General features: G+C 40.2%; 1 protein-coding gene across 8 annotated transcripts in view; it reads left to right on the top strand.

Moving 5' to 3' along the window:
* Nucleotides 1-13,648, top strand: part of tead3a (TEA domain family member 3 a) — a 78,020-nt gene that overhangs the window by 14,706 nt on the left and 49,666 nt on the right. For all 8 annotated transcript variants that reach the window (XM_034172503.1, XM_034172500.1, XM_034172498.1 and 5 more), the window contains exon 2: nt 7,941-8,182. In XM_034172503.1, coding sequence (XP_034028394.1) covers nt 8,176-8,182 — 7 coding nt within the window. In that variant the 5' untranslated portion in view covers nt 7,941-8,175. The remainder of the gene's footprint in view (nt 1-7,940; nt 8,183-13,648) is intronic.

Here is a 13,648-nt window from a genome sequence, read left to right as displayed (position 1 = left end):
ATGATTCTGATTCAGCGGCTGCCTGGATTCACATTTTCAAGATAATGCTTTCTAGATCTGGAGCAATTTGTCGACTTAATCAGTTGCATTTAATACTTCAGTCTACGTATTGTGCATTGATGCATCGCAGTATATCTACATGTAGCTTGAGCATGGGCTCTGAAGAGCAATCAGCTGAATTGGCGGGAGCGGGGGGGGGGGGGTGTTCACCCAAGCTTTTCTAAAGTGTGGGAGTATTTTAAGCGAATGACCAACAACATGGTGCTCTGTAAATTAGAAATGACTTGTCATAGCAGTACTACCGCCATGCTTGAGCACTTGAAGCGGAAGCATCCCTTTATAATTTATCAAGACTGCAGTGGGAGCAAAACGGCGCCATCCTGTTTTATTTTTTGTCCTCATCTGTGTTGCTGCTGTTAATTGTAACGTTACACCACTTCCAGTGATTCATATTTCAAAGCAGCCACATCATTGACACATTTCTTTTTACACTGCATCCAGAAAGTATTCACAATGCTGCACTTTTTCCACATTTCTTTTAAGTTACAGCCTTATTCCAAAATGTAATTTGTAAATTTATTAAAAATTAAAAAAAAAAAAAAAGAAGAATGACATGATTGGGAAATACACACACCTGTCTACATATAAGGTCCCACAGTTGATGGTGCATATCAGAGCACAAACCAAGCACATTTTTCCACTTTTTTTTTTTGTTACAGCCTTATTCCAAAATGGATGAAATTCATTTTCCCCCTCAAACCTCTACACACAGTACCCCATAATGACAGTGCAAAAAGTTTTTTAAGAGATTTTTGCACATTTATTATTTAAAAAAATATCACATGTTCATAATTATTCACAGCCTTTGCCATGAAGCTCAAAATTGAGCTCAGGTGCATCCTGTTTCCACTGATAATCCTTGAGATGTTTCTGCGGTTTATTTGGAGTCCATTTGGGTAAATTCAGTTGACTGGATGTGAATTGGAAAGGCACACACCTGTCTACATACAAGATCCCACAGTTGACAGTGCATGTCAGAGCACAAACCAAGCATGAAGTCAAAGGAATTGTCTATAGACCTCCAAGACATTGTCTAGAGACACAAATCTGGGGAAGGGTAAGAAGTATTTCTGCTGCTTTAAGGTCCCAATGAGCACAGTGGCCTCTATCATCCATATATGAAGAAAGTTCAGATCCACCAGGACTCTTCCTAGAGCTGGCCGCACGTATAAACTGAGCGATCGGGCAGAAGGGCCTTAATCAGGTTGGTGACCAAGGACCTGATGATCACTCTGTAAGACCTCCGGGATTCCTCTGTAGAGAGAGGAGAACCTTCCAGAAGGCCAACCATCTCTGTAGCAATCCGCTAATCAAGCCTGTATGGTAGAGTGGCCAGACGTAAGCAACTCCTTACTAAAAAGCACATGGCAGCCCACCTGGTGTTTGCCAAAAGGCACCTGAAGGATTCTCAGACCATGACAAACAAAATTTTCTGGTCTAATGAGACAAAGATTGAACTCTTTAGTGTGAATGCCAGGCATTATGTTTGATGGAAACCAGATGCTGCTAATCACCTAGCCAGTACCATCCCTTCAGTGAAGCATGGTGGTGGCAGCATCATGTTGTGGAGATGTTGTTCAGCAGCAGGAACTGGGAGACTAGTCAAGATTGAGGGAAAGATGAATGCAGCAATGTACAGAGACATCCTGGATGAAAAACTGCTCCAGAGCGCTTCTGACCTCAGACTGGGCCGACAGTTCGTCTTTCAGCAGCACAGTCACCCTAAGCACACAGCCAAGATGTCAAAAGAGTGGTTTCAGGACAACTCTGTGAATGTCCTTGAGTGACCCAGCCAGGGCCCAGACCTGAATCTGATTGAACATCTCTGGAGAGATATGAAAATGGCTGTGTCCCAGCATCCCCCATCTAATCTGATGGAGCTTGAGAGGTGCTGCAAAGAGGATATGGTGATATAGATGTAACTGCCCATATCAGACGCATGCGTAGGGCTGGCAGCCATGATGTCACTTAGACTGAACAATCACAAACCAGATCACCCAACTAGGCAACCATGCAAACGCATAGCACATAAGACTTGTCCCACAAAAACAAGGATGCAGAGTTGAGAGACACATATGTAGGCAAGTATATGGAAATGGCTTGCGGTATGTACTTATGTTTTGGTTTGGGTTTTTTTTTTTTTTTTTTTTTTTTTTGCCGTGGGGGGGGACAGGATTTCGCTGTTAGCCTATATATTTCTGCTTGGCATGTAGCAAAGTATTATGTACACAAATGTTTAATTTATCATAAAAAAAATAAAAATTAGGGGTACCCTCATGTATTATACATCATCGGAAAGCTTAGGTTGTGTCCAACCCAAGTCTGATGCTTTCAGAGCTTAATAGATTGGCAGTAAAAGTTCAGAAACCAAAATGTAAACAGAAGTCACATTTTTTTGAAAAATGACTTTTAATTTGCAATCTTATACTGTGATGTCATGCATTGTAATATACCCAATTCCAAGCTTTATAAAAGTAACTTACAATCTAATGATAAAAAACCAACAATCAGTATATAAATTTTCAGGCTTTAAGACTGCTATTAGCTATGTTTTTAGTGATAGAATTGTTGAAATTTAAGTACATGAGTCTTATTTTTGCAAGCAAGGTCATATTTGCTATTTGGACCAAGAATTGTCAAGATTATGTAACTTTCTGTGTTCTTCGCTTTCATTTGAGCCCCGTTTGAAGAAAATTGAGCAATATATAAGATTTTAAAGAAAAGCAGTCAAAATCCAAAATCAAGCTATATGTGATACAGCTGTTTTACAGGCTGGGAATACAAACCTGTATAAATTTTGCTTTGCACATGAAATGAAATGCACTTTACGAGGTCTGTTAGAAAACTATCCGACCTTTTTATTTTTTCAAAAACTATATGGATTTGAATCATGTGCACTTGCATCAGCCAAGCTTGAACCTTCGTGCGCATGCGTGAGTTTTTTCACGCCTGACGGTTGCGTCATTCACCTGTGGGTAGGCTTTGCGTGAGCACTGGTCCACCCCCCTTGTCGGATTTTCATTGTCAAGGAAATGGCTAAGCGATTGGAGCAGCGCTGAATCAAATTTTTCCAGAAACTGTGAGAGACAGCCAGGTGGAAACCATTTGGAAGATTCAGATGGCTTTCGGTGAGGATACTCTGGGCGTCACACAGATTAAGGAGCATTACAACTGGATTATATATATGTGTATATATGTGTATGTATGTGTATATGTGTATGTATGTGTGTGTAAACCCTCTGGTGTGCCGTGGCGACTGCTCTATCACTGGATTGTATTATGTTACCAACCATTCCAGAGGGAATAATGTGATTATTAACCATCAGATGACAAAACAAAACCTCTTAATCATTCTGAAGTCAGTTTTAAGCAGAAACGAGGTGATAATCGGTGAATTACTGCCAATGTTCTAAAATGACGCATGCACAGTAAAGGCAAGGGTTCCGTCTGTGACACCAGTCTGTGTTCCTTTCATTAGTGCGTGTTTCACAGTCTTTATGGCTCGTTCAGCCATAGCATTTGAAGAGGGAAAACTTAGGCTGCAGTGAGTGAGCTCGAACTCAAATAAGCCCAGGGCTTTTTAAAAAAAAAAAAAAAAACTCTTTTAAAGCTAGAGTTGGTAGTCCTGGAGAGCTAGCAAGAGTGCTCGGAAGATTTAAAAAGTAGCACCTCCTCTAGGTTCCACCACCTCCCTCCTACCCCATCAGTGCGCCATACAAAGCCACGCCCCTGCAAACTTGAATGCGCATCTGACTGTGGGACTCAGCAAGGCAGAGAAGGGACTGGACTGAAAGGCACAGGACACGCAGGAGATGAAAATATCACAGGAGTGTGCACGAGGCCTGAAAAAAAACAAAAAACTAAATCGCTTGGGTGTCGTGGTGGCTGCTGTATCATTGTATTATTTCTAAGCCATATATATTGATTTATAACACAAAACCGTCAAAAGGGGTAATAAATATAAGTGTAAAGATGATTGAATATATCATCAGAGCATTAAATTGATCAGTCCTTTCGAACGCCATGCAGATCGCTCTTGCTGTGTTCATGTACCGTTGGAAATTACACCCCGTTTGCTTGGATTTTTTTTTTTTTATGTGGGTTGGGGTCAGTTTCACTGGTCTCAGGCACCTTATATAGGCAAGAATTTATCTTTTGTGTGGACACAATTATTTTACCAAAAATGAAAACTACGTTCTTGCCACAAGCAACTGCTGAGATTGAAACGACAAAAAAGTCCTGTTATTCCCGACGGTACTTGAACGCAGCAGCAGCGTTCAAAAGGACTGCAATCAATGAGAATAACAAATCCCCCCCCGAAGCAAAAGTAAATACCTGTTAACAGAAAGCGAGCAACCTCTGCGTCACTTTTCAGGCCCTTCAAATACCTCAGTTGTTTCCACCGAGAAAATGCCACACCAATATTGACTCTTGTTGTGACCTCTTGCTTTATCCCGAGCCTTTTTCATTGCAGCCTTTTCTGCCTCCGGTTTTCTTTTCCTTGGCTTTCTATTGGGGTGAGCCGTTAAACGTAATGGTGGAAGTGGTAGTTTCGGCTGTATTCCCTCTGCCATTGTACCGAAGTGAACTTCTTCGGTGAAACAAGATGAGTGTGCACGCACAGAGGAGAGAGGGACAGAGGGGAGCGTTGAGCCTGGTGACATGAGCAGGAAGAACTAGACATGAAGGCATCTGATTGTGTTATTTTGAGCGCACGGTGGTGCTTACACTGGTCAGAGTTTTATCAATCCTACAGCTGCTACAGATGTCTGATTTTCCCTCGTTCCTTTTTCTGAATACATAATGTATTGACTACTGTTAGGATAGATGGATCATTTCACCCAATATAACAAAAAGTGTTTCTTTGGAGTTACCTACCCTGGCTTTAAAATAAAAAGACAGGATTTTTTTTTGTATCGACTTTTTTCATTTTTATTTATTCATCTCTCTTTGAATGGTAGAAAGGTACAGTCGAAGTTAAAATTATGACAGATGGTTAGAAGTGTAGGCTTGTGTGTCCTTTTTATGTTTGTTTATTTTTTATTTCTTTAGTGTTTTTTTACTAGAAAGGTCAACAGAACAGATACTTTGGTGTGGGTTTAGTAGACATCACAATTCTGAAAATGACTACACTAGTTATTCTACTCTGTCAGTAGTATAAGCAAAGTGCGCAATGCATTTGCGCATGCGTGGGTCAAATGGGGTCAGAAATTCCAGCTACCAAACACACACCGCTACCATTGAATTTTGTATATGGTAGCGTTAACGGACTGCAAAAGTTAAGGCTTACAGGGATTGTTTCAAAGGCTTTAAGCCATAGCAACGCATACAGTAATGACAGGTGCGCATTGTGCTGTTTTCAAATGCTCAAACGGAATTTATAGGCTTGAAAGGTGGCTGAAAACACGATTGCAAGGTTCCACCGAGTCCACCCAAAGACAGAAAGAAGAAGAAATGTGGTTGTAAACCTCCGTTCATTCTACACAATTTCCCCACAGAAAAAAAACATCCAGACGGACGTAAAAGATGGACTAAAATTGTAAGTTTCTTGCACACATTTAATTTGTCAGTATCCTGTAACCGTGCCGAATTATAATGTTGTTGATGGCGCCGTTTTTGTGCAACGCTTATGACTGTAATGAATGACATAGCGAGCAATATTGTAATATTGACATTTTCTATAAACAAACTGCATGCATGCACATATTATTATATGTCTGTCAACTTATCAAAACAAATGTGACACTGAAGAGGTTATATGTGAGCCCCACCTTCATTGTAGTCATTATGAAGCCGGTGAAGTAGCGATTTCTCATCCCTGCTTAGCAAATATTCTGTAATATCCACAGTTTCAGACTCTGGAGTTCGTCTAACCATCCGTCAGTTGCCTTCAAGTCGTCAGAAATGTGTTTGTCTCCAACTATCAACAAGGACTGGTCGTCATTTTCGACAGCAACTCTTTCTTCCTCCTTTGTCAGCACCAACGGTAGTTTCTGTAACGATGCAGCACATGCATGGGCAGCAAGCCGTCTTTCTGTTTCTACTGCCATATGCAGTCCTGATTGTAACAGGCAATCCACAGAGCTTACAAAAACAATTTAAATCCTCAATGTCCAAATCTTAGCACTCCTCACTGCGTTCCGTCGTCTTTGAATGTGTATTGGTAGCCAAAAAATTTAGCATACCCATAATGCACCGCACAGCCCGAGATGCGCACTTCGCTTATTGTCTACTGAGGATGCAGTATTGGGCACCGCAGTCTCATTTGAGGGCGGGCACTAAAGGGGTAAAATATGACGCAGATGACGTAATTTCTGTACTTCCATGGGACCAACCATGGCATTTTCAATGGGTTTTTGGGCAAATTACATGCAAACCAAGTGAAAATGCAAAGAAAAAGTGATGATGCGGTAGGAAAGTGTGCTCCAGGTCATAAACAAACCGTAACATTTATCCAAACATGTTGAGGTGGTTTTGCAGGCAAGAGAATGGAGCTACTCTTGTTAGCGATGTAGGCTAACACGTACCGATGCGACATCTCCTATCTGCCTTGCCTTTTTTTTTTTTTTTCTTTCCCCCCACTGGGAACTGAACAACAACAAAAAACTTTTTGCGACTGCTTCGGTGATTGCAGCTGAAAACAAAACAGTACACAATTTTTCTGTGTGAAGTTATTCTCTGTGTGTGTGTGTATATATATATATATATATATATATATATATATATATATATATATATATATATATATATATATATATATATATATATATATATATATATATATATATATATATAAATAATATCACAACCGAGCGCAGGGCCCGTAAGTGGTCAAATCCCGCGTTATCACACAGGGTTCAAATGAGACTACGGTGCCCTATTAAGCATGTAAAAACCTCTGCTGCTGCAAAAATGGGCTTGCTGGCTGAAATCTGTACATTCATGTCTGAAGCATGTATTAGCCAACTCGACATCAGACTGTAATGGAGCATCACCTCGTTAGCAGTGAATCAGGAACAGCTTGCCAAAAGTAACGTTATCCCTCTGTCTGGCCAATTGGTACAGGTTGCTGTCACCTTCCTTAGTTTTCAGCTTCAACAGACATGATCATTTTCAGGATTTGTCCTGAAAGTTATCTTTTTTTTTTTTAGGATTGGTATTCCTAGGATGAGGTATTCCTCATCCTATTCAAGTGTCTACTTACTACCAAAATGAGGCTTATAATGGGTTTAATTTTTCCTAAAATGCAAGAGCTCCTACAGTGAGCCCCAGACCCCTAGTTGACTTTCTGGATTTTTCTTACAATTTGTTTCTCATGCCTGGTATAGCTCACTGTATTCCCTTTCCTTAACCTTTGCCACATCTCTTTTTACCTTATCCTGTATCTCTTTATACGTCTGTCTACTTTCATCATCTTTCTGACTGTCGATTCTTTTTTTGTGAACTTCTTCCTCCTTATACTTTCCTTTACATCTTCATTCCAAGTCTACTTATCTTCTTTTCTTTGTCCTGATGTTACACCCAGTACCTTCCTGGCTGTCTCCTTCACCATTTTTTTGCAGTAATTGTCCAGCTTCACTTCACCTCACCTCTATTGAGTGCATGTCTTGCCTAAATTTCATGCTTCCGCTGTCTCATCCTTGTTTCAGATCTCTCTTTACCATCCGATGCTGTCTAGTCGCGCTGTCCCTTGCAATGACATTACAGTCTCCCCCTTTTTTTTTCCCCAGGTTGCATTGCCTACATAGGTTGTAGTCCACCTCTGGGCTCCTTCCTACACTCATATGTTACCCTATGCTCTTCCTGTTTGTTAAAATATGAGTTCATCAAAGACATTTAAATCTAGCCATTGTTTTTGTTTTGTTTCCTATTCATTCTAGGTGTGTTGTGGCTGGAGCCGTCATCATTGCTTCCGAGTGGAGTTGCCGTGGCAGCCCTGATGGGGCACAGGAGGATGGAGGCTCTGGAGAGGGACTGGGGGAGGTGGCAGACCGTGGATTGGATGGTGATCCTGAGGGGGTCTGGAGTCCAGACATTGAACAGAGTTTTCAGGAAGCTCTGGCCATCTACCCTCCATGTGGCAGAAGGAAGATCATACTGTCAGATGAGGGCAAGATGTATGGTGAGGAACTGCACAATGTCTTTGGTGCCACCTGTGTTTTCTGTCTCTTCCTGCTCAACACAGTTGAATTGCCAAATCTGGTGTTTGTCAGTTCTTGACTGGCTGAACACACCTCAGTGAGCTGCGCTGCAGCTGTGAATTGAGCAAATCAGGAGAAAAATTTCCAGGACAGGTGATTTTTCAAGAGCAGCATTAGTGACCATTAGAGGTTATATAAAACAGCTGTGCAGGGCTATGAAAACTCTGCGGATCCACGGAATTCCACGGATTTCATCATGGGGAGGGGTGCGGGAGTGTCAGTGTTGTACTGTTTAATTGTGATCGTTACTGAGTTTTTAAAATGTTTATCGCAAAGCATTCTCTTTTTTTACGACATCATGCAAGTTTTATAAGTCTGTGGACACTGATCTGTGTGTTACAGATACAAATCAGTTTCCTCGGATCAGCGGAGTTTCGAGGAAAATAAATGCCACTCAAAGCCTGGCTGTTGCGACAGTTGTCTTAAAGCGGGACTGGTTGGTTGCTGCGGTGACGCTGTGTGGCTTCAGTGCGAAGCTAGCTGAATGTAGCATGTGGACATCGCAAACTTTTAGAACTTTCAAGTTTTTAAAAGAAGAATTTTGCAGCATGTCTGTTTCACAGAGCAACATCAGACAGAGTGAAGATGGCGAGAAAGACGTTTTGAAAAAGTGTGATAAGGACAAGAATCCGTGGAATTGTTGCTGGCTTCATCAATACACCTGAAAGATAAACGGGAAAAGCGAACTGGTAAGAATTTTTTTTTTTTCTCTCTCTCTGGAAAATAAACATTGTGCTGTTCAAACAGGATTTTAGAAAAGATTATGTGCCTTTTTTTTCTTTCATTAATCTAGATTTTCTTTGATTGGAAAAAAAGACATTATGGCTTTGAATGAATTTAGGCTACATGAATTTACACAACAATGTAAATTAGTTTTTATTAATGTAGACTTTTTTCATGGGGAAAAAAGACATTGTGGCTTTGAGTGGATTTACAGGAATTTACACAAGAATGTGTGGCTTTTTATTATTAGGTATGTTGTTGATATTTTACCCTGATTTTTTTTTTTTAAATATTGTACAATCTACCCCCTGCGAATTTTCCTCGGATTTCACAATTTTCATTTCACAGCACTGGCTGTGTCTTATATCATCCATTGCATATTATCCATCAGATGTCACAGATCTCCACAGACCCCACTCACACTCTGCACCAGCACTACACCTTTTTACCATCAGGTCGTAGGTTCAGGTCCCTGCCTTTTAGGACTAAGAGGGCCACCTCCAGTTTTCTGCCCACCTCGATCTGCCTGATGAACAGCAGCTAATGTGACTAGTTTTTTGAGCAGGCTGTGCTTGGCTTTTATTGGCTTGTGTAATTCTATTTATTAAGTGTTGATGAAGTGTTGATTTTTATGGAATTTTATTATGCATGAAATGTGTGTTTCTGCTCATGCTGGCGCTCTGTCTGCAAAGGAAGTTCCTAACGGATAAATAGTTATTTTGATTGATGTTATCCATTCCAACCAATTCCTTCACGTCTTACTTTTTACATATCTTTAAAAATTTTATTTATTTTCGGAACTGAGTCTCAAATAAAATACATGCAGACTGAAGGGAACATCTGGCTCTGCAGTACAGTTCGTGATTGTGTAGAACTGAATCTCATCAAGTGTGCGCATAAATTTTTTATTTTTCTTTAATATAAAAGTAGCTCTGCAAAACAGGTTACTTTTCACTCTATATTTACTTCTAAATGGTTTGATATGTCCATCAAGGATGATGGTTTGTTTCAATTTGTGTCTGCATCTGGTATCTCTGGAAAATTTTGAAGTGAACCATGATGGGAATGTAGATTATAACTAAGATAACCAGTGAAATGTTGGTGATATTCTGGATTTGGATGCAAGAGTTAATTGTAAATTTTAAAAAGTTCTGATTCTTTACATAATAAAACTGTTGTTTCAAGGTCTGTATCTGAAAACGGCCCATGCTCCCACTTTTCACTGTAGGGTGGGGATTCAGCAAATAATTTCTACAGTTGATTTACTATAGAAAAAGTGAAATGACCTACAGGCAGAGAATGTGTAATGAGCTGTAATCCAAGTTTAGAATAGATTGTTGAAAAAAAAGTTGTCAAACAACTAATCATTTCAGGGCAGGTGCTTTTTTAAAAAAAATTTGCTTCTATACACCACCACAATGGAATTGAAATGAAACAATCAAGACAGGCTTGTAATCCAGACTCTGCGCTTTTGTTTAAGGGGGTCACAAAAACATCGAATTAACCATTTAGCACTTACAACCATTTGCATACATGATCCATCCATTTTCAGAGGCTATAGGTAATTGGACAAACTAAACACACAATTATTAAATTTTCAACAAATTTGTAGTCATTTCTACAAATGACTACAAATTTGTTTGTGTCCATCCCCTAACTGAAGATAAACTGAATGTGAAAGTGATGTGTATTCACAATAATTCTGAAATTTTAGTTTCTCCAATTACTTACGGTCTCTGAAAATGGAGGGACAGTATTACAAAACTGTCATTCAAAGTGGATACGTATGACACCTAAAAAAAAAAAATTAGGTAAAACTGATATAAATATCAAAATATACATACAGTATAGTAAGTTGAAAGTGGTTTTAATCATTATCACTGAGAAATAAAGTTTGTACAGCTTCTCAAATGTGTGTCTTGGAAAGCGCGTTCCATCAGCGGTCACGTGATGCTGTGACGTCACAACGTGTAGAGTCTCGTCTTTGTCTGTTCGATTGACAACAGGAACAGATGGACCTCAGCATGGACAGTGACGAGATCGAGAACTTTTTCTGACTCCTCTTCAAGTGTGGATTATTTCTGTGAGGAAATCTTGACTGACTCGGATCCTGAGGATGTCGCAGCAGTGATTAGACCCTACAGATTGGAGCCGTATCTTTCGGACGAACATTCAAACCAGGAGCATTCTGGAAAATAATGCCGACGGAGCTTATGGCGGAGCCGAAGCAGAGGCAAGAGACGTGCCAATTCCGATGGATTTTGAAAGGCTGCAGAATACGGAATGGTAAGGTAGGCTTTGATTTTTTTTGTTACTGCTGTTTATAACACTATAATTATAGCATTTTCGATTCTAGCATCTGTTTACTGCCTTTGTTATTTTTCCAGAGCTGCAATAGTGTAGCTGCTACTTGCGGACCACCGTCATTACCTTCGGGTTTTTGCCATTTTCAAGTGCCAGGCATTGCATTCATCTGTGTTTAGTTACGTTATTTTCACGAAAGAATAGGAAATAAATGGCGAAAGTTTCGAAAAAGATCGCTGAAAACAACAGTGAACATGCTGCCGCTGTGTTGACTACGTATTGCACTGATATTTTTACAAGTTCCTTGACCATTTCAAGATTATTGTGAACATATTATTTGGGGTTGACATTTTAGGTGTTCCTGTGAGCGGTGCGAGAACATGGAGACAGTAAAGTGTCTGCTGTCGGGAGCAAATGCGTGTGTGCGAGCGGAGGGAGCAGCAGCCTGACATTTCGTGCATCACACAACACTGCGGCTTTCTATCAATCTGCCTGGACTTGAAAAGGCTAAAACATTTCACCCTTGTGTTTGTGCAATATGCGGCGACACACTGGTCAGGCATAGCGACAAACAAGTCTCTGAGAGCTGTGTTTAATCAAAGTTTCTGCCGCAAAAAAAAGTGTAAACAACGGCCGTCAGGCGCGCAAGCCGACACGGTCCACAGGCAGTGACGTATTTCAGGCTTGGTGCTCAGCGGGAAGCTGGTCACGGGGCATGCACCTTTTTCAGTGGCGGGACGTTCAATGTTGTATATAATGGGAGAACCACGTCCATTTTCCCAAAATGCTTAGGTTGACCGAATTATATAACCTTTGTTACATGTAATAAGACTATGTTGTCTTTAAGTGTCATATCCACCTTAAATGGTTAATGCAATATTTTGTTAAACCCCTTGAATTTAAGCCCAAACTGTGCACCCAGAGTGTTACGGAGTACAGGAGAAAGGGGTGTCATATAACCCAAGTGCAACACAGCTACAGAAAGGCAGATAAGCAGGAAGAAGCTTTTGCTGTGGTGTGTAGATGTTTGTGCTTTACAGCTTAATCACTGCAAAACTATCACAATATAACTTTTTGTCTGATTCACAGTTTAAAGTTAGACAGTTGTGCGCTCTCTTCTGTGAAGTTTCACTACCGCAGCCTCACCTCACTTTCTTGCTCGAAACATTCTGGCAGGCAGCATGATAGAGCTGATATAAGCTGCCGGTGCTGATGTTGCCGCTCTAAACAGAATTCATTCCGGTGGACTTTACATGCTGTATTAGGTATAATATCCAGTGGCTTCTAGTACTGCAGACATCGGCTTTGCCGGCTGCCAAATCTTACTTTATAACAGGTTGATTTGATCACCGTCATAACCTCATCAACATGCCACGCTGTGGTTGGTTGCCGTGCCACACACTGGTCGATGGGAGTATGCTGTTGAACCAAATTGTTGCTGAATATTATCTACCGACTTTGAGTTGAGGCTGCCAAAACTACGGGTTTCCAGATAACTGTCTACACTACAAACACATCTTGAATTAATCATTTAATGGTAATGGTATTAGTGGTTAATGGTATTAAATCCCCCTGCTTAGATTGTGCACTAGGAGTCCCCCAAGGATCTGTCTTGGGGCCCATTTTATTTTCATTATTCATCAATGACCTACCAAGTGTTTGTGAGGATGTGGACATACAACTTTACGCTGATGATGCGGTAACCTAGACAAGTGCAAGATCACCTGAGGCAGCAGCTCAAACTCTTACATCAGCCCTAAAGTATATTTCAAATTGGCTTACAGAAAACTGTCTATGTATTTTTCAAAAAAGGCTTCCAATATTGGGCGCTCCAATGTGTACATCGGAGATGATGAACTGCAGTTAGTTAAAGATTTCAAATATTTGGGAGTGTTGCTGGACTCGACACTCTCCTTTTTAAAAATCATATTAAAATAACTAAAATCAAATACAATGTGTTTAACTTCAACCAAATAAGGAGGTCAGTGACAGATCAAGCGGCTATGATGTTCTTGCACTGTATGATTTTTTTTTTTTTTTTTTTTTTTCCCTCTCATGTAGGTTACTGCATAACCAGCTGGTCTCTCACAGGTGTGACAATTTTAAAACAGATTGAAAGGCTTTATAAAAGAGCACTGAAAATTTTAGATAAAAGACCATTTTCATATCATCACTGCAAAATTTTAACAAAGTATAACTTATTTAGTTTTGAAAATTTTATAAAATTTAAAAATGCTTGTCTAATATATAAAATTTTACATGGCTTGGCTCCTCCACCTCTTGCAAATTATATTAAATATAGAACAGTTGGTCCGAGGGTCACCAGGGCTATGAGTAGAGGGGACTGTGAACTGTCTGTG

The sequence above is a fragment of the Thalassophryne amazonica genome, chromosome 6 (assembly GCF_902500255.1).
Source record: "Thalassophryne amazonica chromosome 6, fThaAma1.1, whole genome shotgun sequence".
Lineage (NCBI taxonomy): Eukaryota > Metazoa > Chordata > Actinopteri > Batrachoidiformes > Batrachoididae > Thalassophryne > Thalassophryne amazonica.
Note: the sequence above shows the minus strand (reverse complement) of the source record. Positions and strands in the feature narration are given on the sequence as shown.